Here is a 23828-nt window from a genome sequence, read left to right as displayed (position 1 = left end):
TGTATTCGATGTCGTTTTAGTTTTCGTTTACGTATACGATGACGTTTTCGTTTTCGGACACGATGACATTTTCGTTTTCGTACACGATAACGTTTTCGTTTTCGTTTTCGTTTACGTATACGATGACGTTTTCGTTTACATATACGATTACGTTTTCGTTTTCGTATTCAATGTCGTTTTCGTTTTCGTATTCCATGACGTTTTCGTATTCGTTTACGTATACGATGACGTTTTCTTTGTTATTTTACGAATACGATGTCGTTTTCGTTTTAGTTTACGTATACGAGTACGTTTTCGTTTTCGTATACAATGACGTTTTTGTTTTCGAACACGATAACGTTTTCGTTTTCGTATTCGTTTTCGTATTCGTTTTCGTGTTCGTTTTCGTATTCGTTTTCATATTCGTATTCGTTTTCGTATTCGTTTTCGTATTCGTTTTCGTATTCGTTTTCGTATTCGTTTTCGTATTCGTTTTCGTATTCGTTTTCGTATTCGTTTTCGTATTCGTTTTCGTATTCGTTTTCGTATTCGTTTTCGTATTCGTTTTCGTATACGATGACGTTTTCGTTTAAATATACGATTACGTTTTCGTTTTCGTATTCAATGACGTTTTCGTTTTACGTATACGAATACGTTTTCGTTTTCGTATTCGATGTCGTTTTAGTTTTCGTTTACGTATACGATGACGTTTTCGTTTACATATACGATAACGTTTTCGTTTACGTATACGAATACGTTTTCGTTTTCGTATTCGTATTCGTATTCGTTTTCGTATTCGTTTTCGTGTTCGTTTTCGTATTCGTTTTCGTATTCGTTTTCGTATACGATGACGTTTTGGTTTACGTATACGAATACGTTTTCGTTTTCGTATTCAATGACGTTTTCGTTTTCGTATTCGATGACGTTTTCGTATTTGTTTACGTATACGATGACGTTTTCGTATAAGATGACGTTTTTGTTTTTGTTTTACGAATACGATAACGTTTTCGTTTACGTATACGAATACGTTTTCGTTTTCGTATTCGATGTCGTTTTAGTTTTCGTTTACGTATACGATGACGTTTTCGTTTACATATACGATAACGTTTTCGTTTACGTATACGAATACGTTTTCGTTTTTGTATTCGATGTCGTTATAGTTTTCGTTTACGTATACGATGACGTTTTCGTTTTCGGACACGATGACATTTTCGTTTTCGTACACGATAACGTTTTCGTTTTCGTTTTCGTTTACGTATACGATGACGTTTTCGTTGTTATTTTACGAATACGATGTCGTTTTCGTTTTAGTTTACGTATACGAGTACGTTTTCGTTTTCGTATACAATGACGTTTTTGTTTTCGTACACGATAACGTTTTCGTTTTCGTATTCGTTTTCGTATTCGTTTTCGTATTCGTTTTCGTATTCGTTTTCGTGTTCGTTTTCGTATTCGTTTTCATATTCGTATTCGTTTTCGTATTCGTTTTCGTATTCGTTTTCGTATTCGTTTTCGTATTCGTTTTCGTATTCGTTTTCGTATTCGTTTTCGTATACGATGACGTTTTCGTTTAAATATACGATTACGTTTTCGTTTTCGTATTCAATGACGCTTTCGTTTACGTATACGAATACGTTTTCGTTTTCGTATTCGATGTCGTTTTAGTTTTCGTTTACGTATACGATGACGTTTTCGTTTTCGTACACGATAACGTTTTCGTTTTCGTTTTCGTTTACGTATACGATGACGTTTTCGTTTACATATACGATTACGTTTTCGTTTTCGTATTCAATGTCGTTTTCGTTTTCGTATTCCATGACGTTTTCGTATTCGTTTACGTATACGATGACGTTTTTGTTTTCGTACACGATAACGTTTTCGTATTCGTTTTCGTTTTCGTTTTCGTATTCGTTTTCGTATTCGTTTTCGTATTCGTTTTCGTATTCGTTTTCGTATTCGTTTTCGTATTCGTTTTCGTTTTCGTTTTCGTTTACGTATACGATGACGTTTTCGTTGTTATTTTACGAATACGTATTCGTTTTCGTATTCGTTTTCGTATTCGTTTTCGTATTCGTTTTCGTATTCGTTTTCGTATTCGTTTTCGTATACGATGACGTTTTCGTTTAAATATACGATTACGTTTTCGTTTTCGTATTCAATGACGCTTTCGTTTACGTATACGAATACGTTTTCGTTTTCGTATTCGATGTCGTTTTAGTTTTCGTTTACGTATACGATGACGTTTTCGTTTTCGTACACGATAACGTTTTCGTTTTCGTTTTCGTTTACGTATACGATGACGTTTTCGTTTACGTATACGATGACGTTTTCGTTTACATATACGATTACGTTTTCGTTTTCGTATTCAATGTCGTTTACGTTTTCGTATTCCATGACATTTTCGTATTCGTTTACGTATACGATGACGTTTATGTTTTCGTACACGATAACGTTTTCGTTTTCGTATTCGTTTTCGTATTCGTTTTCGTGTTCGTTTTCGTATTCGTTTTCATATTCGTATTCGTTTTCGTATTCGTTTTCGTATTCGTTTTCGTATTCGTTTTCGTATTCGTTTTCGTATTCGTTTTCGTATTCGTTTTCGTATTCGTTTTCGTATTCGTTTTCGTATTCGTTTTCGTATTCGTTTTCATATTCGTTTTCGTATTCGTTTTCGTATTCGTTTTCGTATTCGTTTTCGTATTCGATGTCGTTTTAGTTTTCGTTTACGTATACGATGACGTTTTCGTTTACATATACGATAACGTTTTCGTTTACGTATACGAATACGTTTTCGTTTTCGTATTCGTATTAGTATACGTTTTCGTATTCGTTTTCGTGTTCGTTTTCGTATTCGTTTTCATATTCGTATTCGTTCTCGTATTCGTTTTCGTATTCGTTTTCGTATACGATGACGTTTTCGTTTACGTATACGAATACGTTTTCGTTTTCGTATTCAATGACGTTTTCGTTTTCGTCTTCGATGACGTTTTCGTATTTGTTTACGTATACGATGACGTTTTCGTATAAGATGACGTTTTTGTTTTTATTTTACGAATACGATAACGTTTTCGTTTACGTATACGAATACGTTTTCGTTTTCGTATTCGATGTCGTTTTAGTTTTCGTTTACGTATACGATGACGTTTTCGTTTACATATACGATAACGTTTTCGTTTACGTATACGAATACGTTTTCGTTTTTGTATTCGATGTCGTTTTAGTTTTCGTTTACGTATACGATGACGTTTTCGTTTTCGGACACGATGACATTTTCGTTTTCGTACACGATAACGTTTTCGTTTTCGTACACGATAACGTTTTCGTTTTCGTTTTCGTTTTCGTTTACGTATACGATGACGTTTTCGTTTACATATACGATTACGTTTTCGTTTTCGTATTCAATGTCGTTTTCGTTTTCGTATTCTATGACGTTTTCGTATTCGTTTACGTATACGATGACGTTTTCGTTGTTATTTTACGAATACGATGTCGTTTTTGTTTTAGTTTACGTATACGAGTACGTTTTCGTTTTCGTATACAATGACGTTTTTGTTTTCGTACACGATAACGTTTTCGTTTTCGTATTCGTTTTCGTATTCTTTTTCGTATTCGTTTTCGTGTTCGTTTTCGTATTCGTTTTCATATTCGTATTCGTTTTCGTATTCGTTTTCGTATTCGTTTTCGTATTCGTTTTCGTATTCGTTTTCGTATTCGTTTTCGTATTCGTTTTCGTATTCGTTTTCGTTTTCGTTTTCGTATACGATGACGTTTTCGTTTAAATATACGATTACGTTTTCGTTTTCGTATTCAATGACGTTGTCGTTTACGTATACGAATACGTTTTCGTTTTCGTATTCGATGTCGTTTTAGTTTTCGTTTACGTATACGATGACGTTTTCGTTTACATATACGATAACGTTTTCGTTTACGTATACGAATACGTTTTCGTTTTTGTATTCGATGTCGTTTTAGTTTTCGTTTACGTATACGATGACGTTTTCGTTTTCGGACACGATGACATTTTCGTTTTCGTACACGATAACGTTTTCGTTTTCGTTTTCGTTTACGTATACGATTACGTTTTCGTTTTCGTATTCAATGTCGTTTTCGTTTTCGTATTCCATGACGTTTTCGTATTCGTTTACGTATACGATGACGTTTTCGTTGTTATTTTACGAATACGATGTCGTTTTCGTTTTAGTTTAGGTATACGAGTACGTTTTCGTTTTCGAATACAATGACGTTTTTGTTTTCGTACACGATAACGTTTTCGTTTTCGTATTCGTTTTCGTATTCGTTTTCGTATTCGTTTTCGTGTTCGTTTACGTATTCGTTTTCATATTCGTTTTCGTTTTCGTTTTCGTGTTCGTTTTCGTATTCGTTTTCATATTCGTATTCGTTTTCGTATTCGTTTTCGTATTCGTTTTCGTATACGATGACGTTTTCGTTTTCGTATTCAATGACGTTTTCGTTTTCGTATTCGATGACGTTTTCGTATTTGTTTACGTATACGATGACGTTTTCGTATTCGTTTACGTATAAGATGACGTTTTTGTTTTTATTTTACGAATACGATAACGTTTTCGTTTACGTTTACGAATACGTTTTCGTTTTCGTATTCGATGTCGTTTTAGTTTTCGTTTACGTATACGATGACGTTTTCGTTTTCCTACACGATGACATTTTCGTTTTCGTACACGATAACGTTTTCGTTTTCGTTTTCGTTTACAAATACGATGACGTTTTCGTTTACATATACGATTACGTTTTCGTTTTCGTATTCAATGTCGTTTTTGTTTTCGTATTCCATGACGTTTTCGTATTCGTTTACGTATACGATGACGTTTTCGTTTTTATTTTACGAATACGATAGCGTTTTCGTTTTTTTTTACGTATACGATTACGTTTTCATTTTCGTATTCGATGTCGTTTTCTTTTACGTATACGATGACGTTTTCGTTTTTATTTTACGAATACGATAACGTTTTCGTTTTTTTTTTACGTAAACGATTACGTTTTCATTTTCGTATTCGATGTCGTTTTCGTTTTCTTTTACGTATACGATGACGTTTTCGTTTTTGTTTACGTATACGATTATGTTTTTGTTTTCGTTTACTTATACAATGACGTTTTCGATTTCGTATTCGATGACGTTTTCGTCTTCGTTTACGTATACGAAATCGTTTTCGTTTTCGTATATGTAAACGATTACGTATACGATGACGTTTTTCGATTTCGTATACGATTAACTTTTTCGGTTTGGTTTTTGGTTACGTTTTGTTTTCTTTTTACGTATACGATGCCGTTTTCGTTTTAGTTTACGTATACGATGACGTTTTCATTTTCGTATTCGATGTCGTTTTCGTTTTTATTTTACGTATACGATGACTTATATACTTAAGTACATACTTAACTTAAGAACATTATATACTTAGATAAAATATATACTTAAGTTTATTATTTACTTATGTACATTATATACATAAATACATTATATTCTTATGTACATTATATACTTAGATACATTATATACTTAAGTTCATTATTTACTTATGTACATTATATACTTAAATACATTATATACTTACGTACATTATATACTTTAGTACATTATATACTTACGTACATTATAAACTTACCTTCATTATATACTTGAGTACATTATATACTTAAGTACATTATATAGTTATGTACATTATATAATAACGTACATTATATACTTAAGTACATACTTAACTTAAGAACATTATATACTTAGATACAATATATACTTAAGTTCATTATTTACTTATGTACATTATATACTTAAATACATTATATACTTACGTACATTATATACTTAAGTACATTATATACTTAAGTATATTATATACTTAGTGCTTATATACTTAGATACATTATATACTTCGTGCATTATATACTGAAAAACATTATTTATTAAGGTACATTATATACTAAGTGCATTATATTCATATGTACATTATATACTTAAGTACATTATATACTTATGTACATTATATAATAACGTACATTATATACTTACGTACATTATTTACTTACGTATATCATATACTTAAGTACATTATATACTTAAGTACATTATTTATTTAAGTACATTATTTACTTAAGTACATTATATACTTAGATACATTATATACTTAAGTTCATTATTTACTTATGTACATTATATACTTAAATACATTATATACTTACGTACATTATATACTTACGTACATTTTATAATTAAGTACATTATATACTTACGTACATTATATACTTACGTACATTATATACTTAAGTACATTATATACTTAAGTATATTATATACTTAGTGCTTATATACTTAGATACATTATATACTTAAGAACATTATTTACTTATGTACATTATATACTTAAGTACATTATAAACTTACCTTCATTATATACTTAAGTACATTATATACTTAAGTTTATTATATACTTAGTGCTTATATACTTAGATACAATATATACTTAAGTTCATTATTTACTTACGACCATTATATACTTACATACATTATATACTTAAGTACATTATATACTTATGTACATTATATACTTAAATACATTATATACTTAAATACGTTTTATACTTAAGTACATTATATACTTAAGTACATTATATACTTAAGTACGTTATATACTTAAGTGCATTATATACTTAAGTACATTATTTACTTAAGTATATAATGTACTTAAGTACATTATATACTTAAATACATTATATACTTAAATACATTATATACTTAAGTACATTAAATACTTCAGTACATTATATACTTAAGTACATTATATACATAAGTGCATTATATACTTAAGTACATTATATACATAAGTGCATTATATACTTAAATATATTATAAATACTTACGTGCTTTATTACATAATATACTTAAGAACATTATATACGTTAGTACATTATATACTTAAATACGTTATATACTTAAGTACATTATATAGTTAAGTACATTATATACTAAAATACGTTATTTACTTAAGTACATTATATATTTAAATACATTATATACTTAAGTACATTATATACTTAAAAACATTATATACTTTAGTACATTATATACCTCAATATATTATATACCTAAGTATATTATTTACTTAAGAACATTATATACTTAAATATATTATTTACTTAAGAACACTATATACTTAAGTACATTATATACTTAAGTACGTTATATACTTAAGTGCATTATATAGTTAAGTACATTATATACTAACGTACATTATATACTTAAGTACATTAAATACTTAAGTACATTATATACTTAAGTACATAATATACTAAAGTATATAATATACTTAAGAACATTATATACTTAAGTACATTATATACTTAAGTACATAATATACTTAAGTACGTTATATACTTAAATGCATTATATACTTAAGTACATTATATACTTTATTACATAATATACTTAAGAACATTATATACTTAAGTACATTATATACTTAAGTACATTATATACTTAAGTACATTATATACGTAAGTACATTATATACTTTATTACATTATATACTTAAGTACATTATATACTTAAGAACATTATATACTTAAGTACATTATATACTTTAGAACATTATATACTTAAGTACATTATATACTTAAGTACATTATATACTTAAATACATTATATACTTAAATACATTATATTCTTAAGTACATTATTTACTTATTTACATTATATACTTTAGTACATTATTTATTTATTTACATGATATACTTAAGTACATTATATACTTAAGTATTTTATTTACTTAAGTACATTATTTACTTAAGTACATTATTTACTTAAGTACTTTATATACTTAAGTACATTATTTACTTAAGTACATTATATACTTAAGTACATTATATTCTTAAGTACATTATTTACTTATTTACATTATATACTTTAGTACATTATTTATTTATTTACATGATATACTTAAGTACATTATATACTTCAGTACATTATTTACATATTTACATTATATACTTAAGTACATTATTTACTTAAGTACATTATATACGTTAGTACATTATGTACTTAAATACATTATTTACTTAAGAAGATTTTTTACTTAAATACATAATACACTTAATTTAGGGGGGCCTGTAGAAATTTAGCATGTCTAAAAACCTTTTGAGCTGACGTTTATCTTTAGGCTGGGGGAAATCTTTAATAGCTTGAACTAAAATATCCAGTGGCTTAGTTCCTTTTTCTGAAATAAGGTGTCCTAGAAATTTTACCTCTGGTACGGCAAAGACACATTTTGATATATTAATAAGCATACCGTAATCTCTTAGCCTACTAAATATCTGGCGAAGATGTTCTCCGTGCTCCACTTCGCTTCTGCTAAAAATTAAAAAATCGTCCAAAAAACACAACAACATTCGTTTTACATTGAGCGACACGACTGATGCACGAATCCAATAGCGGACTGCCGGCACGCGGTTAGTGTACCGACTACCTACATGCAAACGACGACGTCATTATACCAGTCGGCAGTTTGTGCGTTTCAACTGCGAGATCGGTATGGACTATTGTTGAATTACACCGGTAGGTACGATCGTAAATGTAAGTTTGTGAATGTTGATATGTATGTTTGTGTGAATGTTTGTATGTTCAAATTGTTATTGGTAAATTAGAATAAGGTGTTAAGCTATATATGTATGTAAAGTATTTAGGTTAATTATTATGATATAAGTATTTCGTTTATATATTGTTATCAGACCCTACACCACCCCCCTCCAGAGACCGTCAAGGGTGATAAAAATTTGGTTTTCTGACTTGGCGGCCGGAATGAGTTCGATAACCATTAAAATTACATTTTTCAGATGGCTGCTCATCTTCATTAGGATTGGGGTCGCTTTGGTCGTTTAATAAATAGGCTGGTTTAAGGCGGTCTATTGATACCGTTACTTGCTTGCCATTAACTAATAGATTGAAAACTTTGTCGTTGCGAGATAACACTTTATACGGTCCTGTGTAGGCAGGTTGTAATGAGCCACGTGATGAATCTTCTCGAAGGAAAACGTGATCGGAGGTCTCTAAAGTTTTGAAAACAACATTTGTTCCTACCATGCCGTGCAGCTGGTACAGGACGCAAATTCTCAGCGAACGAGCGCAGACGGGCCGTAAAATCGGTTATGTCTGTGGTAATATTTACCGAGGAGTGAAAAAATTCTCCAGGTAGCCGTAAAGGTTCGCCATATAAAAGCTCTGCCGAAGAAGCTTGAAGGTCTTCCTTAAAGGCACTTCTTATCCCCAGAAGCACCCAAGGTAATGACTCTGTCCATTTATCATTTGCATGACAGACAATGGACGCTTTGAGTTGCCTGTGAAAGCGTTCGACTAAGCCATTGCAAGAGGGATGGTATGCTGTTGTCCTTTTATGCTCAAATCCAGCTATCTTTGACAGATAACTGAACAGAGCGGATTCAAATTGGCGGCCTCGGTCTGTCACAATAGTCTCTGGGCTGCCAAAGCGCGATATCCAACCTGACAACAATGCTTTTGCTGTCGTTTCGGCTGTAATGTCAACTATTGGTATGACTTCCGCCCATCTAGTAAAACGGTCTACGGCTGTCAAACAATAGCGATAACCTTCTGAAGACGGTAAAGGCCCCACGATATCAATGTGGATATTTTTGAATCGTGCGCGGGGTAGGTTATATGTGCCTAAGGGTGCAGACACATGCCTGCTTACTTTTGCACGCTGGCAAGGTAGACATGATTGTGCCCACGACCTGCAATCTCTCCTTATGCCCGGCCAAACAAAACGTTCGGCTATTAATTTGGCAGTTGCGTTGACGCCTGGGTGGCTGAGGGAGTGCAGGCTCTCAAAGACTTGTCTTCTTAGCTGTTTGGGTACGAATGGTCTGGGAGTCGATGTACTGACGTCGCAGTAAACAAAAGATTGACTTCCAGGTAGATTCGTCCTTTGTAAGCGAAGAGAAGACTTTTCCTTGAGATAATTAGCTAACTCAGGATCTGAAGCTTGACATTCTGCTAGAGACTCAAGACTGACTGGAGCGTGTAGTTCATCCACTCGAGATAAGGTGTCGGCTACGACGTTGTCCTTGCCGGATATATGCCTTATGTCGGTGGTGAATTGCGCTATAAAGTCAAGGTGTCTATACTGTCTTGGAGAACAGTTGGCTTTTCGTTCGTGAAAAGCAAAATTGATAGGTTTATGATCAGTATAGATCACAAAATATCGAGCCTCTAACATATGTCTGAAATATTTAATTGCTTCATATATAGCAAGCAGTTCCCTGTCATATGGAGAATATTTTTTCTGTGAAGGAATTAGCTTCCTAGAGAAAAACGCTAAAGGTTCCCAATCTTCACCTTTTTTCTGTTGCAGAACTGCTCCTATAGCCACGTCCGAAGCGTCTGTGACGAGTGCGAGCTTAGCCTCGAAGTCAGGGTGTGCTAACAATACTGCATTAGCCAGGCTATCCTTGCAGTCCTGAAATGCTTGAAATGTATTGGTTGAGATCCCTTCGCCGTGCCAACTAATAAAGCATGCAAAGGGGCCTGTATTTGAGCTGCTTTCGGCAAGAAACGCCTGTAGAAATTTAGCATGCCCAAAAACCTTCTGAGCTGACGGATATCTTTAGGCTGGGGGAAATCTTTAATAGCTTGAACTGAAATATCCAGTGGCTTAGTTCCTTTTTCTGAAATAAGGTGTCCTAGAAATTTTACCTCTGGTACGGCAAAGACACATTTTGATATATTAATAAGCATACCGTAATCTCTTAGCCTACTAAATATCTGGCGAAGATGTTATTCATGTTCCACTTCGCTTCTGCTAAAAATTAAAAAATCGTCCAAGTAACAATAACAGAAGTCGAGTCCCCGGGTCATCTCGTCTACAAACCGCTGGAACGTTTGGGCGGCGTTGCGGAGACCGAATGTCATAAACGGGAACTCATAAAGCCCGAAGGGTGTTGTTATTGCAGTCTTCGGGATATCCTCGGGACTGACAGGTATCTGATTATAGGCCTTCACGAGATCAATCGTGCTAAACACTTTACAACCAGCTATGCTGTGGGCAAAGTCATGAATATGCCTGATCGGATACCTATCTGGGATAGTCCTGGCGTCCCTGCGGTGATTACCGGAGACTGAATAGTCTCCGGTAATCACCGCAGGGACGCCAGCCGTTATTTTTGTTGGGAGCTAGGTGTAGAGGGGATGACCACGGGCTCTCTGAAGGCCTAGCTGTACCAATTTGCAACATGGTTTGGAATTCCTGTTGCGCTATTTTAAGTTTATCAGGCGCTAAGCGCCTTGGCTGGCAGGAGACTGGAGGGCCGGGTGTTGTGCGGATGTGGTGTACCGTGTTGTGTTGTGTAATACGTAACGTACCTGCCGGTCGAGTAATTTCTGGAAACTCGTCCAAGATTTTATGATAACTTGATTCACCAGTCATGATCTTTACAGAGGAAATAGAATCAGGTTGAGCAATTGACGCAATAGTTTTTAAGTTAGTAGAACTATCAATTAAACATTGGTTACGACAATCAACAATTAATTTATAAAAAACTAAAAAGTCTACGCCAATTATAGGTCTCGTCACGTCAGCCAAAACAAATCGCCACACAAAATCACGACGAAGTCCGAGGTCTATATTAAAGTTTATATAACCGTACGTTTGAATGGACGAACCGTTGGCCGCACTTAATTGGTAATTCGCGGGCTTAAAACTACCGAAAAGCAAGGACCGGGGGAAGACACAGAGGTCGCTTCCTGTATCGACCAGGAACTGTATCTTCGTTCTTCGATCCGTGATGAAAAGACGACCAACAGCAGGAGGGCAATCGTCGGTCGCCATTAGCGACTGCCCTTTTCGTTTTCCGAGGTTTTGAAGTCGCAAGGTCGAACGCACTTATCGGCTTGGTTACCGTATTTGGAGTGGTAGAAACAAACCGGGTATTTGCGGTAGCTTGACTGAGAACGGCTTCGTGAGCGCCCTCGTTGTGGTTGTCTGGCACTCTGGCGAGATCTATTGCTGAACTTGGCTGTCAGCATCTCAATTTGCCTTCGCAGCTCCGATACTTCCTTTCGCAGGTCGTCGTCAACAGGTGATGGACTTACACTAGCATGAACGTTGGGCGTTGAAGAAGCTATATCCATAATCCTGTCTGCTAGATCGGCCTGTTCTTCTAATGTAGCCGATCTCTGCGCGGCAAGAACTGTTTGGACGTTTACTGGTAGTCTACTGATCCATATCGTATATAACTGGTCAGGAAATTCGGCACCGGCTAGATCCCTAAGGTGTCGGAAAAATTGCGAGGGTTTTCGGTCACCAAGTTCCTCGTGGCGCAGCAACTGTTTAATTTTAGACGCTTTCGATGCGGACAATCTATTAATTAACTCAGATTTGAGCTTGTCATACTTTTGAGCCGCTGGAGGGTTCACTATTATGTCCTTTATTTCTTTCGCGTATTGATGCTCAATGTGACCAATGACGTAGTAGATCACTGGTAATATTAGCTAAAGCAAATTGGCCTTCTAACTGAGCAAACCAAATTTCGGGATCATCTGGGTAAAACGGAGGCACTTTGATACCGACCTTATAAATCTCAGGTGGTCCATCCGGTGAAACACACTTTGTATCTTTTCGAGTTGTTGTACTACCTCCCGCTTCTTCTTGATCACAGACATTACCGCCAAAGCTGAACATGCTGGTAGGTGTTCAGTAGCTTCCTCCACGCGTTCCCGAATGACCTCTTGCAAGGTCAAAAAATAATCCAAGGGTCACCAGTTTAGGGGGGCAATGCGTTGTGAGTTATGATCTTCCGATGATGTTTAGGTTTGTTTTAAATGTTAAACACACTTGTAGTTCAGAATCACTTTACTCCGATATTTACAATATTGTTTAGGGCCGATAAGAAACACAATAACATTCGTTTTACATTGAGCGACACGACTGATGCACGAATCCAATAGCGGACTGCCGGCACGCGGTTAGTGTACCGACTACCTACATGCAAACGACGACGTCATAATACCAGTCGGCAGTTTGTGCGTTTCAACTGCGAGATCGGTATGGACTATTGTTGAATTATACCGGTAGGTACGATCGTAAATGTAAGTTTGTGAATGTTGATATGTATGTTTGTGTGAATGTTTGTATGTTCAAATTGTTATTGGTAAATTAGAATAAGGTGTTAAGTTATATATGTATGTAAAGTATTTAGGTTAATTATTATGATATAAGTACTTCGTTTATATATTGTTATCAGACCCTACACTTAAGAACATAATATTCTTAAATACATTATATACTTAAGTACAATTTTTTACTTAAATACATTATATACTTAAGTACATTTTATACTTAAATACATTATATGCTTAAGTATATTATTTACTTAAGTACATTATTTACATTAGCACATTATATACTTTAGTACATTATATACTTAAGTATATTATTTACTTAAATACATTTTATACTTAAGTACATTATTTACTTATGTACATTATATGCTTAAATACATAATAAACTTAAGTACATTATATACACCAGTACATAATATACTTAAGTACATTATATACTTAAGTACGTTATATACTTAAGTGCATTATATACTTAAGTACATTATATACTTTATTACATAATATACTTAAGAACATTATATACTTAAGTACATCATATACTTAAATACGTTATATACTTAAGTACATTATTTAGTTAAATACATTATATTATACTTAAGTACATTATATACTTAAAAACATTATATACTTAAGTACGTTATATACTTAAGTACATGAAATACTTAAGAACATTATATACTTAAGTACATTATATACATACGTTCATTATATACTTAAATATATTATATACTTTAGTACATTATATACTTAAGTACATTATATACTTAAGTACGTTATATACTTATTTACATCATATACTTAAGTACATTATTTACTTAAGTACATTATATACGTAAGTACATTATATACTTAAGTACATTATTTACTTATTTACATTGCATACTTTAGAACATTACTTATTAACATTGTATACTTAAAAACATTATATACTTTAGTACATTATATACCTCAATACATTATATACTTAAGTACATTATTTACTTAAGTACATTAAATACTTAAGTATATTATTTACTTAAGAACATTATTTACTTATGTACAATACATGCTTAAATACATTATATACTTAAGTACATAATATACTTCAGTACATTATTTACTTATTTACATTATATACTTTAGTACATTATTTACTTAAGTACATTATATACTCAAGCATATTATTTACTTAAGAACATTATTTACTTAAATACATAATATACTTAAGTACATTATTTACTTAAGTACATTTTATACTTAAATACATTATATACTGTAATACATTATATTCTTAAGTACATTATTTACTTATTTACATTATATACTTTAGTACATTATTTATTTATTTACATTATTTACTTAAGTACATTATATACGTTAGTACATTATGTACTTAAATACATTATACACTTAAGAACATAATATACTTAAGTACATTAATTACTTATTTACATTATATACTTTAGTACATTATTTACTTAAGTACATTATTTACTTAAATACATTGTTTACTTAAATACATTGTATACTTAAGTACATTATATACTTAAGTACATTATTTACATAAATACATTATATACTTGAATATATTATTTACTTAATAACATTATTTACTTAAATACATTATATACTTTATAAACTTAAGTACATTATATACTTAAATACATTATATACTTAAGTACATTTAAGTACATTTACTTTTATCAAGCGTCCAGAAGAAGTTTTTACGGCACTCTACATACAAGGACAACATTTTAAAAAAGGTTTATTGATTTCTCTTTCCTGAAAAGTAAACAGAAAAATAGACGGAGGGATCGATTGCCCAAATCTAATGAGCAGGGTGCGATTGGCGGTACCAAAGCATAATGCATGGTCGCATATTATCAATAAGCTAACGTTCAGACCTAGAATCGCTACATCAAATCTGGGCAGATCCGCTCCATTGAGTAGAATAGTTGTTACCTACATCAAATTTGTTGGTCGATATTTTTCGACACTGCGCCCTGTGTCTCAAAATTGTTAGTTATATCACAAAATTTGGTGGTAAACAAAGAGTGTCTTTTGTGTTATGCTTGCTGAGTTAGCCTTGAAGTGGGGTGTACAGCATTATAAAACAATTGTTAAATGTGTCCATATATTAAGACGGGTTGTATACACGTTGCATTCCTAGTAAATAAATTAAATTTTTTTAATGAGAAATGTTGCAAAAACTACAATAAATATCTTTTTTAAGAGCGTGTGAACATACTTCTACTTTTTGAAGTTGATTCATTCGCGTACGAAGTTGCGCGGGTCCGCTACTATTTTATATATAATTGTTATTTCCGCCATGTATTAATTAAATTATAGAACTTTAATAATTTTTTCACACCACCCTCTTTACATTGCTTTATTTCATAACTTAGTATTGAAAGTACAAATACGTCAATACTTCCTATAGGCTTAGCGAATACGAATTGAATAATGGACATATATCAGTTAAATCAGTATGAATAAAATCAGTTCATTCTAATATTGCTATCTCACTATAACGTATGATGGCATCCCTGTCAGTCACCAGAGCCTGTGACTGACAGGCCTGCGACTATAGAATGTAAAAGAAATCCCTCCAATCGCTCAGGATTCTAGATGCCTCGCTTCGCTCGAAAGTTACACTAAGATCCCTCGCTTGTTTAGGATTTATCCCCGCGCGCGATAGCACCCGTAACGTAAGGTTTTTCTAACGTATTTCTTAACCTACTTCTTAAACAGGCGCCTATAACAGGGTAACTGGCCATAAACAAACACCTTATCATAGTATAAAAATTTAGTCAAACCTGATTAAAGCTCGGTGTCTCTGTATAATGAAGATAAGTTTCTTCTCAATTCCATTCTCAAGTTCTTCATCGTGATTCGATGTAGCATCGTTTTCCAGTCGCTTCTCCCTTACTTCACCTAAAAGTTAAGGACCTCCGATTACCATTTTAACATTAATTGGCCTAGTGCTGGCTGTTTAATTGCAGATGACGAGGTTCTGGGTTCGATCTACGGGTCGGGCCATTGAAAGTCAAAGTCAAAGTTAAATATTTATTGTTGTCACAAACTATTACTTCTTGACACGATGTGGCAATTTGGGTTAATAATAATTTGTTAATATAATGGCACTGGGATGACATATCTTAATATATATAAATCTCCTGTCACGATGTTTGTCCGCGATGGACTCCTAAACTACTTAACCGATTTTGAATTAAATGGGCACACCGTGAGCAGTCTTGTCCAACTTAAGAGATAGGATAGCTTAGATCTTTAATTATAGTCGCAATTTTATTTTATTGCAAATTATTTGTCTATAATTAATTGACAGTCACATGTTATATATATATATATACACAAGAGATTTATATATATTAAGATATATATACTACTATAATCATTTAAGGCTTAGCGATACTGAATACTTTAAAAACAAAATCAAACGCAGACGAAGTCGCGGGCAACAGCTAGTATACCTATATATATCATTTCACAAGAAAATCCCCGATAAAATAGATACTTAATGTTTAGCAGTTTCAACAAATATTTAGCATTTATTATTACAGCTGTCGCCCGCGTTCTTTGTCTGTGTTTATTACGGTTAGTTAAAAATCCCGTGGGATCCGTTTCTTCCTGGGATAAAAAGTAGCCTTTATTACTCGCCTACTTTAGCCTCGGCCTTTCAACTAACTCTATTCCAAAAATTAAGTTAATTGGTTACTAAGGGCATTACGGAAGGACAAACAAACAATAACACTTTCGCAATTTTACTAGTAGTAGCAATTATTACTAAGAAACTCATACCGAGCGGGTACGCCTCGACGAGTTGGTCATCAATGGGTACATCAAAGAGTTTCTTTATTCTGACCTCGAGTAGAGCAAACTGTGTGGTGATGTGACTGAGGAATGTCATAAGCAATAGGTCTCCAGCCATCATGAAAAGTGCTGATAGGAAACCTGGAATAAAAAAAAGCGAAATCGGATGACCAGGACTGGTCAGTAGTTAGGATGACTGATTAGTTTCAAGTTTATGAATATGGTTATCGCCATCATCTCATTACTGTGTACACATTTCTCATATAATGTACGCATCAAAAGTGCCATCTATGGGCCTACTTGAATAAATATATTTTTGACTTTGATGGTTGACCCTTTAGTTGACCGGTATTAATAATTCTATTCTAGTTATATTTTGTGGCAACTAAGACAAATCAACCAATCAAGTTGCTGTTAGGAACTAACAAAGAACATAGCAAACGATTGCGTTTTATGGCTTGTCAGTTTTACTAGCCGTTCGGCCGCCAATGCCTTAGCGTGCCTTTGGACTACAGAATCATAATAAAAAATAGTTGACCACTGGTACAAGTCTAATTTTGGAATTCGTGTGAAATTATAAATAAACCAATATTGGTTTAACGTTTTTTACCATTTGTTTGTTTGTTAACGAATAATAATAACGATGAAACAGTAGTGAATTTCGATACTATATAATATTCCAAATTATCTATACAAATTAAATTTTCCATACAAAAGAATTCAAGACATACTAAGTGTTTATTTATGACAACCCTATTGAAGATAAAAGACTGACACGAGCATAGTACTTACCCTATGCGACGCGTACGTTATTAAGTGACCTGAGTTACATGATTTAAATTTTGCATGTGATCTGTATCTGATTTCATTCAATAAAATGAATGATTTCATTCCACGATGGCAGTGGTTTACTCAAAAACTATAAGTTTTCGGTTTCACAGATAAGTCTCAGAGACAGTATATAATGTATCTCTAAAGCCTGTGAAGTACTATTTCGATTTTCATTTACACGTTTTATATAAGAACACAAAACAAGGAGGATAAATGAGGGAAAAAGAGAAATCAACAGACGTCAATGAAAATTGTTGAGGAAAAGTTTAAATAGGACAGAAGCGATGAAGTGGAATAGACGTAAGACTTCGGGAGGAAAGCAGTGTGTTCTAACTAGTGGCTTGAATTCAGCTAGGGATTGAGCACCTGATATAGAGAGGCAAGGCGTTCCAGAGCCGTACAGCTTCAACATAAAATGATTTAGAATATAAGGAAATATTATGGGCTAGAATCTTTAAGACAAGTTATTTATTTTAAGTTTATACTAACCGTTATCAATCATCAATTAATCAATTAATCTAGGCTAACAAACATACGTGGGTAAACACGCGGGGCGCAGCTAGTTTATAATATTAAAGTATGAATGATACTTACAGTGACAAGTCATTACAACAAATACTGTCTCGAAAAGATATTTTATATCCTGATAAGGGTCGAATGGTAACCAATAGCCAAATGGCAGTGTCTGAGGAATTTCGTACCCAATCGAGCGCTTTATGTAAACGTAGACTCCGGGTATGACGAAGATCGACCCGAGCATCATGTTGCAGGAGAAATAAGCTAAAAAAATATATGAATTTGAAGTTTAAAAACCCCTGGCTTTAAGTATTGTGTTCATTATTCTACTAGTCCAGCCCTTTAATTTGATTCCCGTAATGAGAGAGTTGCGTAAGAAAATGTACTTCGCCATTTTGTGGTGGCGACCGTCTTTGATATCAAATTTGTCATGGTACTTTCTTTCTTTCTTTTCTTTACTCTTTATTTGTACACCACTCAAGCAAAGAAACAAGACAAAAAAAGAACAAACACATGAAGAATGAAGCAGGATACAAAAGGCGGCCTTATCGCTAAGTAGCGATCTCTGCCAGGCAACCTTAGGATTAGGAAAACTAAAAAGAAAACAAATAGGTGGGGTACACTATTTAGTACATACATACAAATATCTACATACTAATACATAAACCAGACTACACAAATAAAAAAAAAAATTAAAAATACTATTGATAAATATAAAAAAAAATAAATATACTAATACATATCCTAATATACCATAAATACTTAAATATGAGTTTGAGTAGATAAATAAATAATAATAAATAATAATAGTCGTCTTTACTGAGCGAGATAATGAGCCTTAACAGCATTTTTAAATATGCCCAATGACTTCGACTGTCTTATGATCAATGGGAGTGCATTCCACAATTCAGTAGCTTTGACAGTGAACGAATGCTTATAAAACTTCGTTTTGTGGAACGGCATGCTCAAAGTCAGCGCACGACTCGATCTAAGTTCCGACTGCACTCCAAGAAATTTAAACTTCTCCTTAAGATAAGAAGGAGTCTTAGGATTAAATAACACACAGTACAGAAGTGAAAGTACATGAAGATCCCGGCGACGGCGGATAGGGAGCCACTTAAGCTTCTGACGAAATTCAGATACATGGTCATATTTGCGTAATCCAAATATGAACCGAATAGCTAGATTTTGAAGACGCTCAAGTTTGTTAAGATAGTCCTCGGACAAATTAAGATAGCTTGCGTCCACATAGTCGAGAATAGAGAGAAAAAGAGAATGTGCTAACATAACTTTAGTCGGGATTGGAAGAATGGATCGCAGACGGCACAGCGACCTAAAAGTGCCAAAAGTCCTTCTACTCAAATCCCTGACTTGCACAGACCACGATAACTCTTTATCAAGATGCAAGCCAATCAACTTTCATTTGATACCCATATTGTTGAAGTTGTGAAAAAATATTTAATCCGCTCAATTTTGTGACGGCGACTATCTTGGACCGATTTTCTTAAAAAAAAACTAATTCACGTTTTAAACAAAATCAAAATTGGTTCATACGTTCAGGAAAATACAATACCACAGACAGACACACAAACGTACAGAGACGACGCCAAAATTATAAAACCCGTTGTTTTTACGTTGCCGGTTAAAAATAGGTAATGATAAATCTCTGTTGTCGTATTTCAAATTTTAAATGTAAAGGGATAAGGCTGATTTTTACCTAGTGTTTACAGACGTTTTCTTTTCTTCTCTATAGTAAAAAGTGGGTTGAACAAAAATGTACTCTATTAACAAAATCCAGTTTTTAATCGTCTAAAGGTCTTGCCGTCAAGATACAGCTTAGAATATGCGAGGACAATTTCTCGTACTTCTGCTGTTGACGACTAAACGCTGATAAAGTGGTGCAAAGATTACTCTTTGAGAATAAAAAAAACAAGAGTTTCTCTAAGCGATTTCGACCTCGGTGGCAAAGCTCCAGTGAGATTTTCCAACTATGCAGGATACAGTGCACAAGTGTGTGCGCATAAACAGGTGCACTCTCTATTCCTACTCTGTGTCTGATGTAATATCTGATGGAGTGGCAGCTCCAACACGTCTGGAAAGATATCAGGCGCAGGACCGACAGTTACGTGCTCTTCGCGGCACGGGGGTAAGGCACCGTCAACTTCCAAAATCCGGGCTGGTACTGAGAATTTCTTAATAAAAAACCCAAAAAACAATTCTATTAATTGACCCGACCCGGGGATCGAACCCAAGATCTCGTGAACTGCAGTCGAACATTCTAACCACTAGACCAACGAGACATGTATTGTTTATATATGAGTAACATAATACGAAATGTTTACTTAACCTACCTCCGATGAGTAGTTTAAGTTGTTTTAGGGATTTTGTTATTACTTGGTACTCATCTTCTGGAATCAGTTCATTTGGCCACATGTCGCGTAACTCGAAAACCAGGTTCTCAAACACGGATCTATTCATCTTGATTTTATAAGTTTTCGCCAAAGCTGTAAATAACAATGGTTGAAGAGATGGATGGAAATTTCTTCAGCCTTAGCCTTGTGCAGAGCAAGGTGGAAGGTCCATGCGATGGACTAGCAAATACGCTGTGGGCCCCTTGCATCTGTGTACAAGGCTGTCCACCAGTAAGCAACAGTGTCGAACGCTCGTGAAGCGAGTAACATCTGCTCCAAACGGCGTCGCTTCATGATAACAACGACCTGACTGACAAGAGTACAACGACGAAGAAGAAGAATTACCTTTATTAGTAAACAATTTGCCAATTTAATCCAAAATCTTCAGATAACAGAATGGAATTATTGTAGAAATCCTTATCATCCTTATCATTGATTTTCACAACACAGGTAATCCTAGTGATCACAGACTTTATCTGTATTCTTTGGCTTACTTTTTATGTGTTTTATTGAAATAAATAAATTAATTTCTTTCTTATCAACGATAAATATTAAGATAGATAGAATAGATAGATATTTCGTCGATCTCCCGCCGTGGCGATATAACTTATAAGTGGGAGATTCCTGGTCCAGTCCCCGGCAGACCAGGTTAGAGAAAATGCAGTTAATTATAATGTCAGAATTTTTTCTGGTCTGCTCTGTGAGGCTTCAGCCTTGGCTATTTACCGGATCGCTAAAACCCCTCAGCGGCATGACTTTGTCGGTAGAGTGGTAATGCCATGGTTTAAGCCTCCGACTAGACAAACTAACACACGCATGGGAACTAACCGACAAGGAGATAACCAACACAAGGCATCATCGTGAAGAGATCGAGAAAGCTACCATCGGCAGCAGTTTGAAGCATGTTTGTAGTCTCTAGAATGGCCGCCACCGTCACGTTGATGTATATGAACCAGAAGAACACGTTCCAGCAGAAACTGGAACAATAAAATCAATCAACTAACTTTCAGCTTGTGATAAATAAAAAAACATATTTTATTTCAGGTCGGGGACCTATATACAAAATTGAGAGGTTAACATAAAACACTCAGATTAAAAAAAAAATGATTAATTAAAATTAGAATAAATTAAATTACAATTAAAATTCAAATATTTTATATTATTTAATGTTTGGAATCTGGTGCACTTTTGGCCAATGTTTAAAAATTACGTTGTCAGGGGATGCCTGAGCGACGATTCTAATGTTTCCCAGAAACACGCAATTCTTTTACGAAGCACAGCGTAGAAATCGGGGACTCCGTCATCGGCAAGCATAAAGTTAATACGAGTCTTTCAACGAGTTTGTAACTTCATCTCTTAAATCGATTGGCGTCCACTGCACTGCTGGATACGTATAGGTCTTATGTAGAGAGTTCTAAACCCACGGTACTGGCCGGTTGTTTCATGCGGCTCCCAGCGACACGCTTGATGTCGTCTATCCACTTCGTTGCGGGTTGACCAACGCTGCGTTTACCGGTGCGGAGTCAACTTGGGACCCCAACGTCCATTGGTTGTCCACACTATGGGCCCGCCCTCTTCAGCTTCGGGACGCGTTGAGCTACGTCGGTAGATTTAGATCTGCTATCGTGGCTACTTCCATCTCAGTGTTTGTAGCTTACAGAATTTGAAATTTGTTTAACATCTACTTTAAAAAAAAAACCAAGCTTAATTTGCTTTTATGATATAAATGATACTAAAACCACTTTTAGTATCCCTCCCGAAAGGTAGGCTATCACCACTGATAGGGATTCGGGAGGGATCGAGTTAGATCTCAAACATGCAGTTCTAACTTTTAGAAGTTTTGTGCTTTTAAGCAATTAAATAAAACTTGCTTTACCGGTAACGGAAAACACCGTGAGGAAACCTGTACACCTAAGAGTTCTCCTTAGTATCCGCGGACAGATCGAACTAATTATTTCCGATCTGTTCCCCCGCGCTTTTTTCCTAGAGGGATGGGGCCGATAACGGGTTAATAGTGGTGCTGAGGAATTTAATTGATTGTATTATTATTGTTTTAAGAAGTATGTAATATATAATTATAACACAAAAAAAAATTTTGGCTGTATCATATAATTAAAAGAGAAAAAAAAACTTAAGAAACTAGTAACTCTTTCCAACTCACCCCGCAAGTTTAGTATCAATGGAGGTCGTGCGGAGTCCAATGATCTTCAATACAATTTTCACTAACGTGTATGTGGCATCGTAGTCATCTAAACTGCCTTCAAATACCTGCAGAAATTAAAAAAAAGGGTACAAATTGTTTCATACTTATAGCTTTTCGGGCACTAAGTTTTAAGTCCAAAGATTGATGGTAAAAAAAGCTTAAGCAATGCTTAAGAATTTTAATTATTTTTTTCATTTCATTTCATTATCATTATTCATTGCAATTTTTTATTTTATTTTTATATTTTTAATTTTGTCTTTTTAATTTTATATTTATGACATGCCATTAGAATCAATTTATACTGTAATTTTAATTTTTAATTCGATATTGTATATACTAATTGTTGATTTAAATGTATAATATGGGCTTTGCCTGAAATAAAAAGATTATTATTATTATTAAGTCCTTTAAGCAAGATCTTTAAACCAAATTATTAGTGTGGCTACTCCAAGGTACTCCAAGGCCATGTTGGGCGTCAGCAGGGCTCCAGCATGGTCAGGAGACACTTATCTCCCCGGTGAAAGGATAACAATTTATCTTCTCCCACAGCTTTATCAACCCTCAGAGCACTGGCGCACAAGTGGAAATAATATCCAAATAATATATGTAAATAAATAAATAAATAAATATACTACGACAATACACACATCGCTATCTAGCCCCAAAGTAAGCGTAGCTTGTGTTTTGGGTACTATGGGATAGCTGATGAATACTTTTATAAATATAATACACAGACACTGAAAAACATTCACGTTCATCACACAAAAATTTTTCAGTTGTGGGAATCAAACCCACGGCTTTAGACGCGGAAACACTGCCCACTGCGCCAACAGGCTGTCATGTCAAGTGAAGTATAGACAAGGTAATCTTCTCCAATTCCATGTTTTAGTGCTTTAGCAGGTGGACACGTTAATTATATCCC

At 34.0% G+C, this 23828-nt stretch overlaps 1 protein-coding gene across 1 annotated transcript in view; it reads right to left on the bottom strand.

The window, feature by feature from the left end:
- LOC120634345 (odorant receptor 85b-like) overlaps positions 1-21622 on the bottom strand; it is a 50330-nt gene extending 28708 nt beyond the window's left edge. Inside the window, exons 1-5 of the mRNA XM_039904858.1 lie at positions 21532-21622; positions 20644-20796; positions 18371-18556; positions 16934-17086; positions 15931-16048 (exon numbers count right to left, since the gene is read on the bottom strand). Coding sequence (XP_039760792.1) covers positions 15931-16048; positions 16934-17086; positions 18371-18556; positions 20644-20796; positions 21532-21607 — 686 coding nt within the window. The 5' untranslated portion in view covers positions 21608-21622. The remainder of the gene's footprint in view (positions 1-15930; positions 16049-16933; positions 17087-18370; positions 18557-20643; positions 20797-21531) is intronic.
- Between the last annotated feature and the right edge of the window lie 2206 nt (positions 21623-23828).

This window comes from Pararge aegeria, chromosome 23 (genome assembly GCF_905163445.1).
Source record: "Pararge aegeria chromosome 23, ilParAegt1.1, whole genome shotgun sequence".
NCBI lineage: Eukaryota > Metazoa > Arthropoda > Insecta > Lepidoptera > Nymphalidae > Pararge > Pararge aegeria.
Note: the sequence above shows the minus strand (reverse complement) of the source record. Positions and strands in the feature narration are given on the sequence as shown.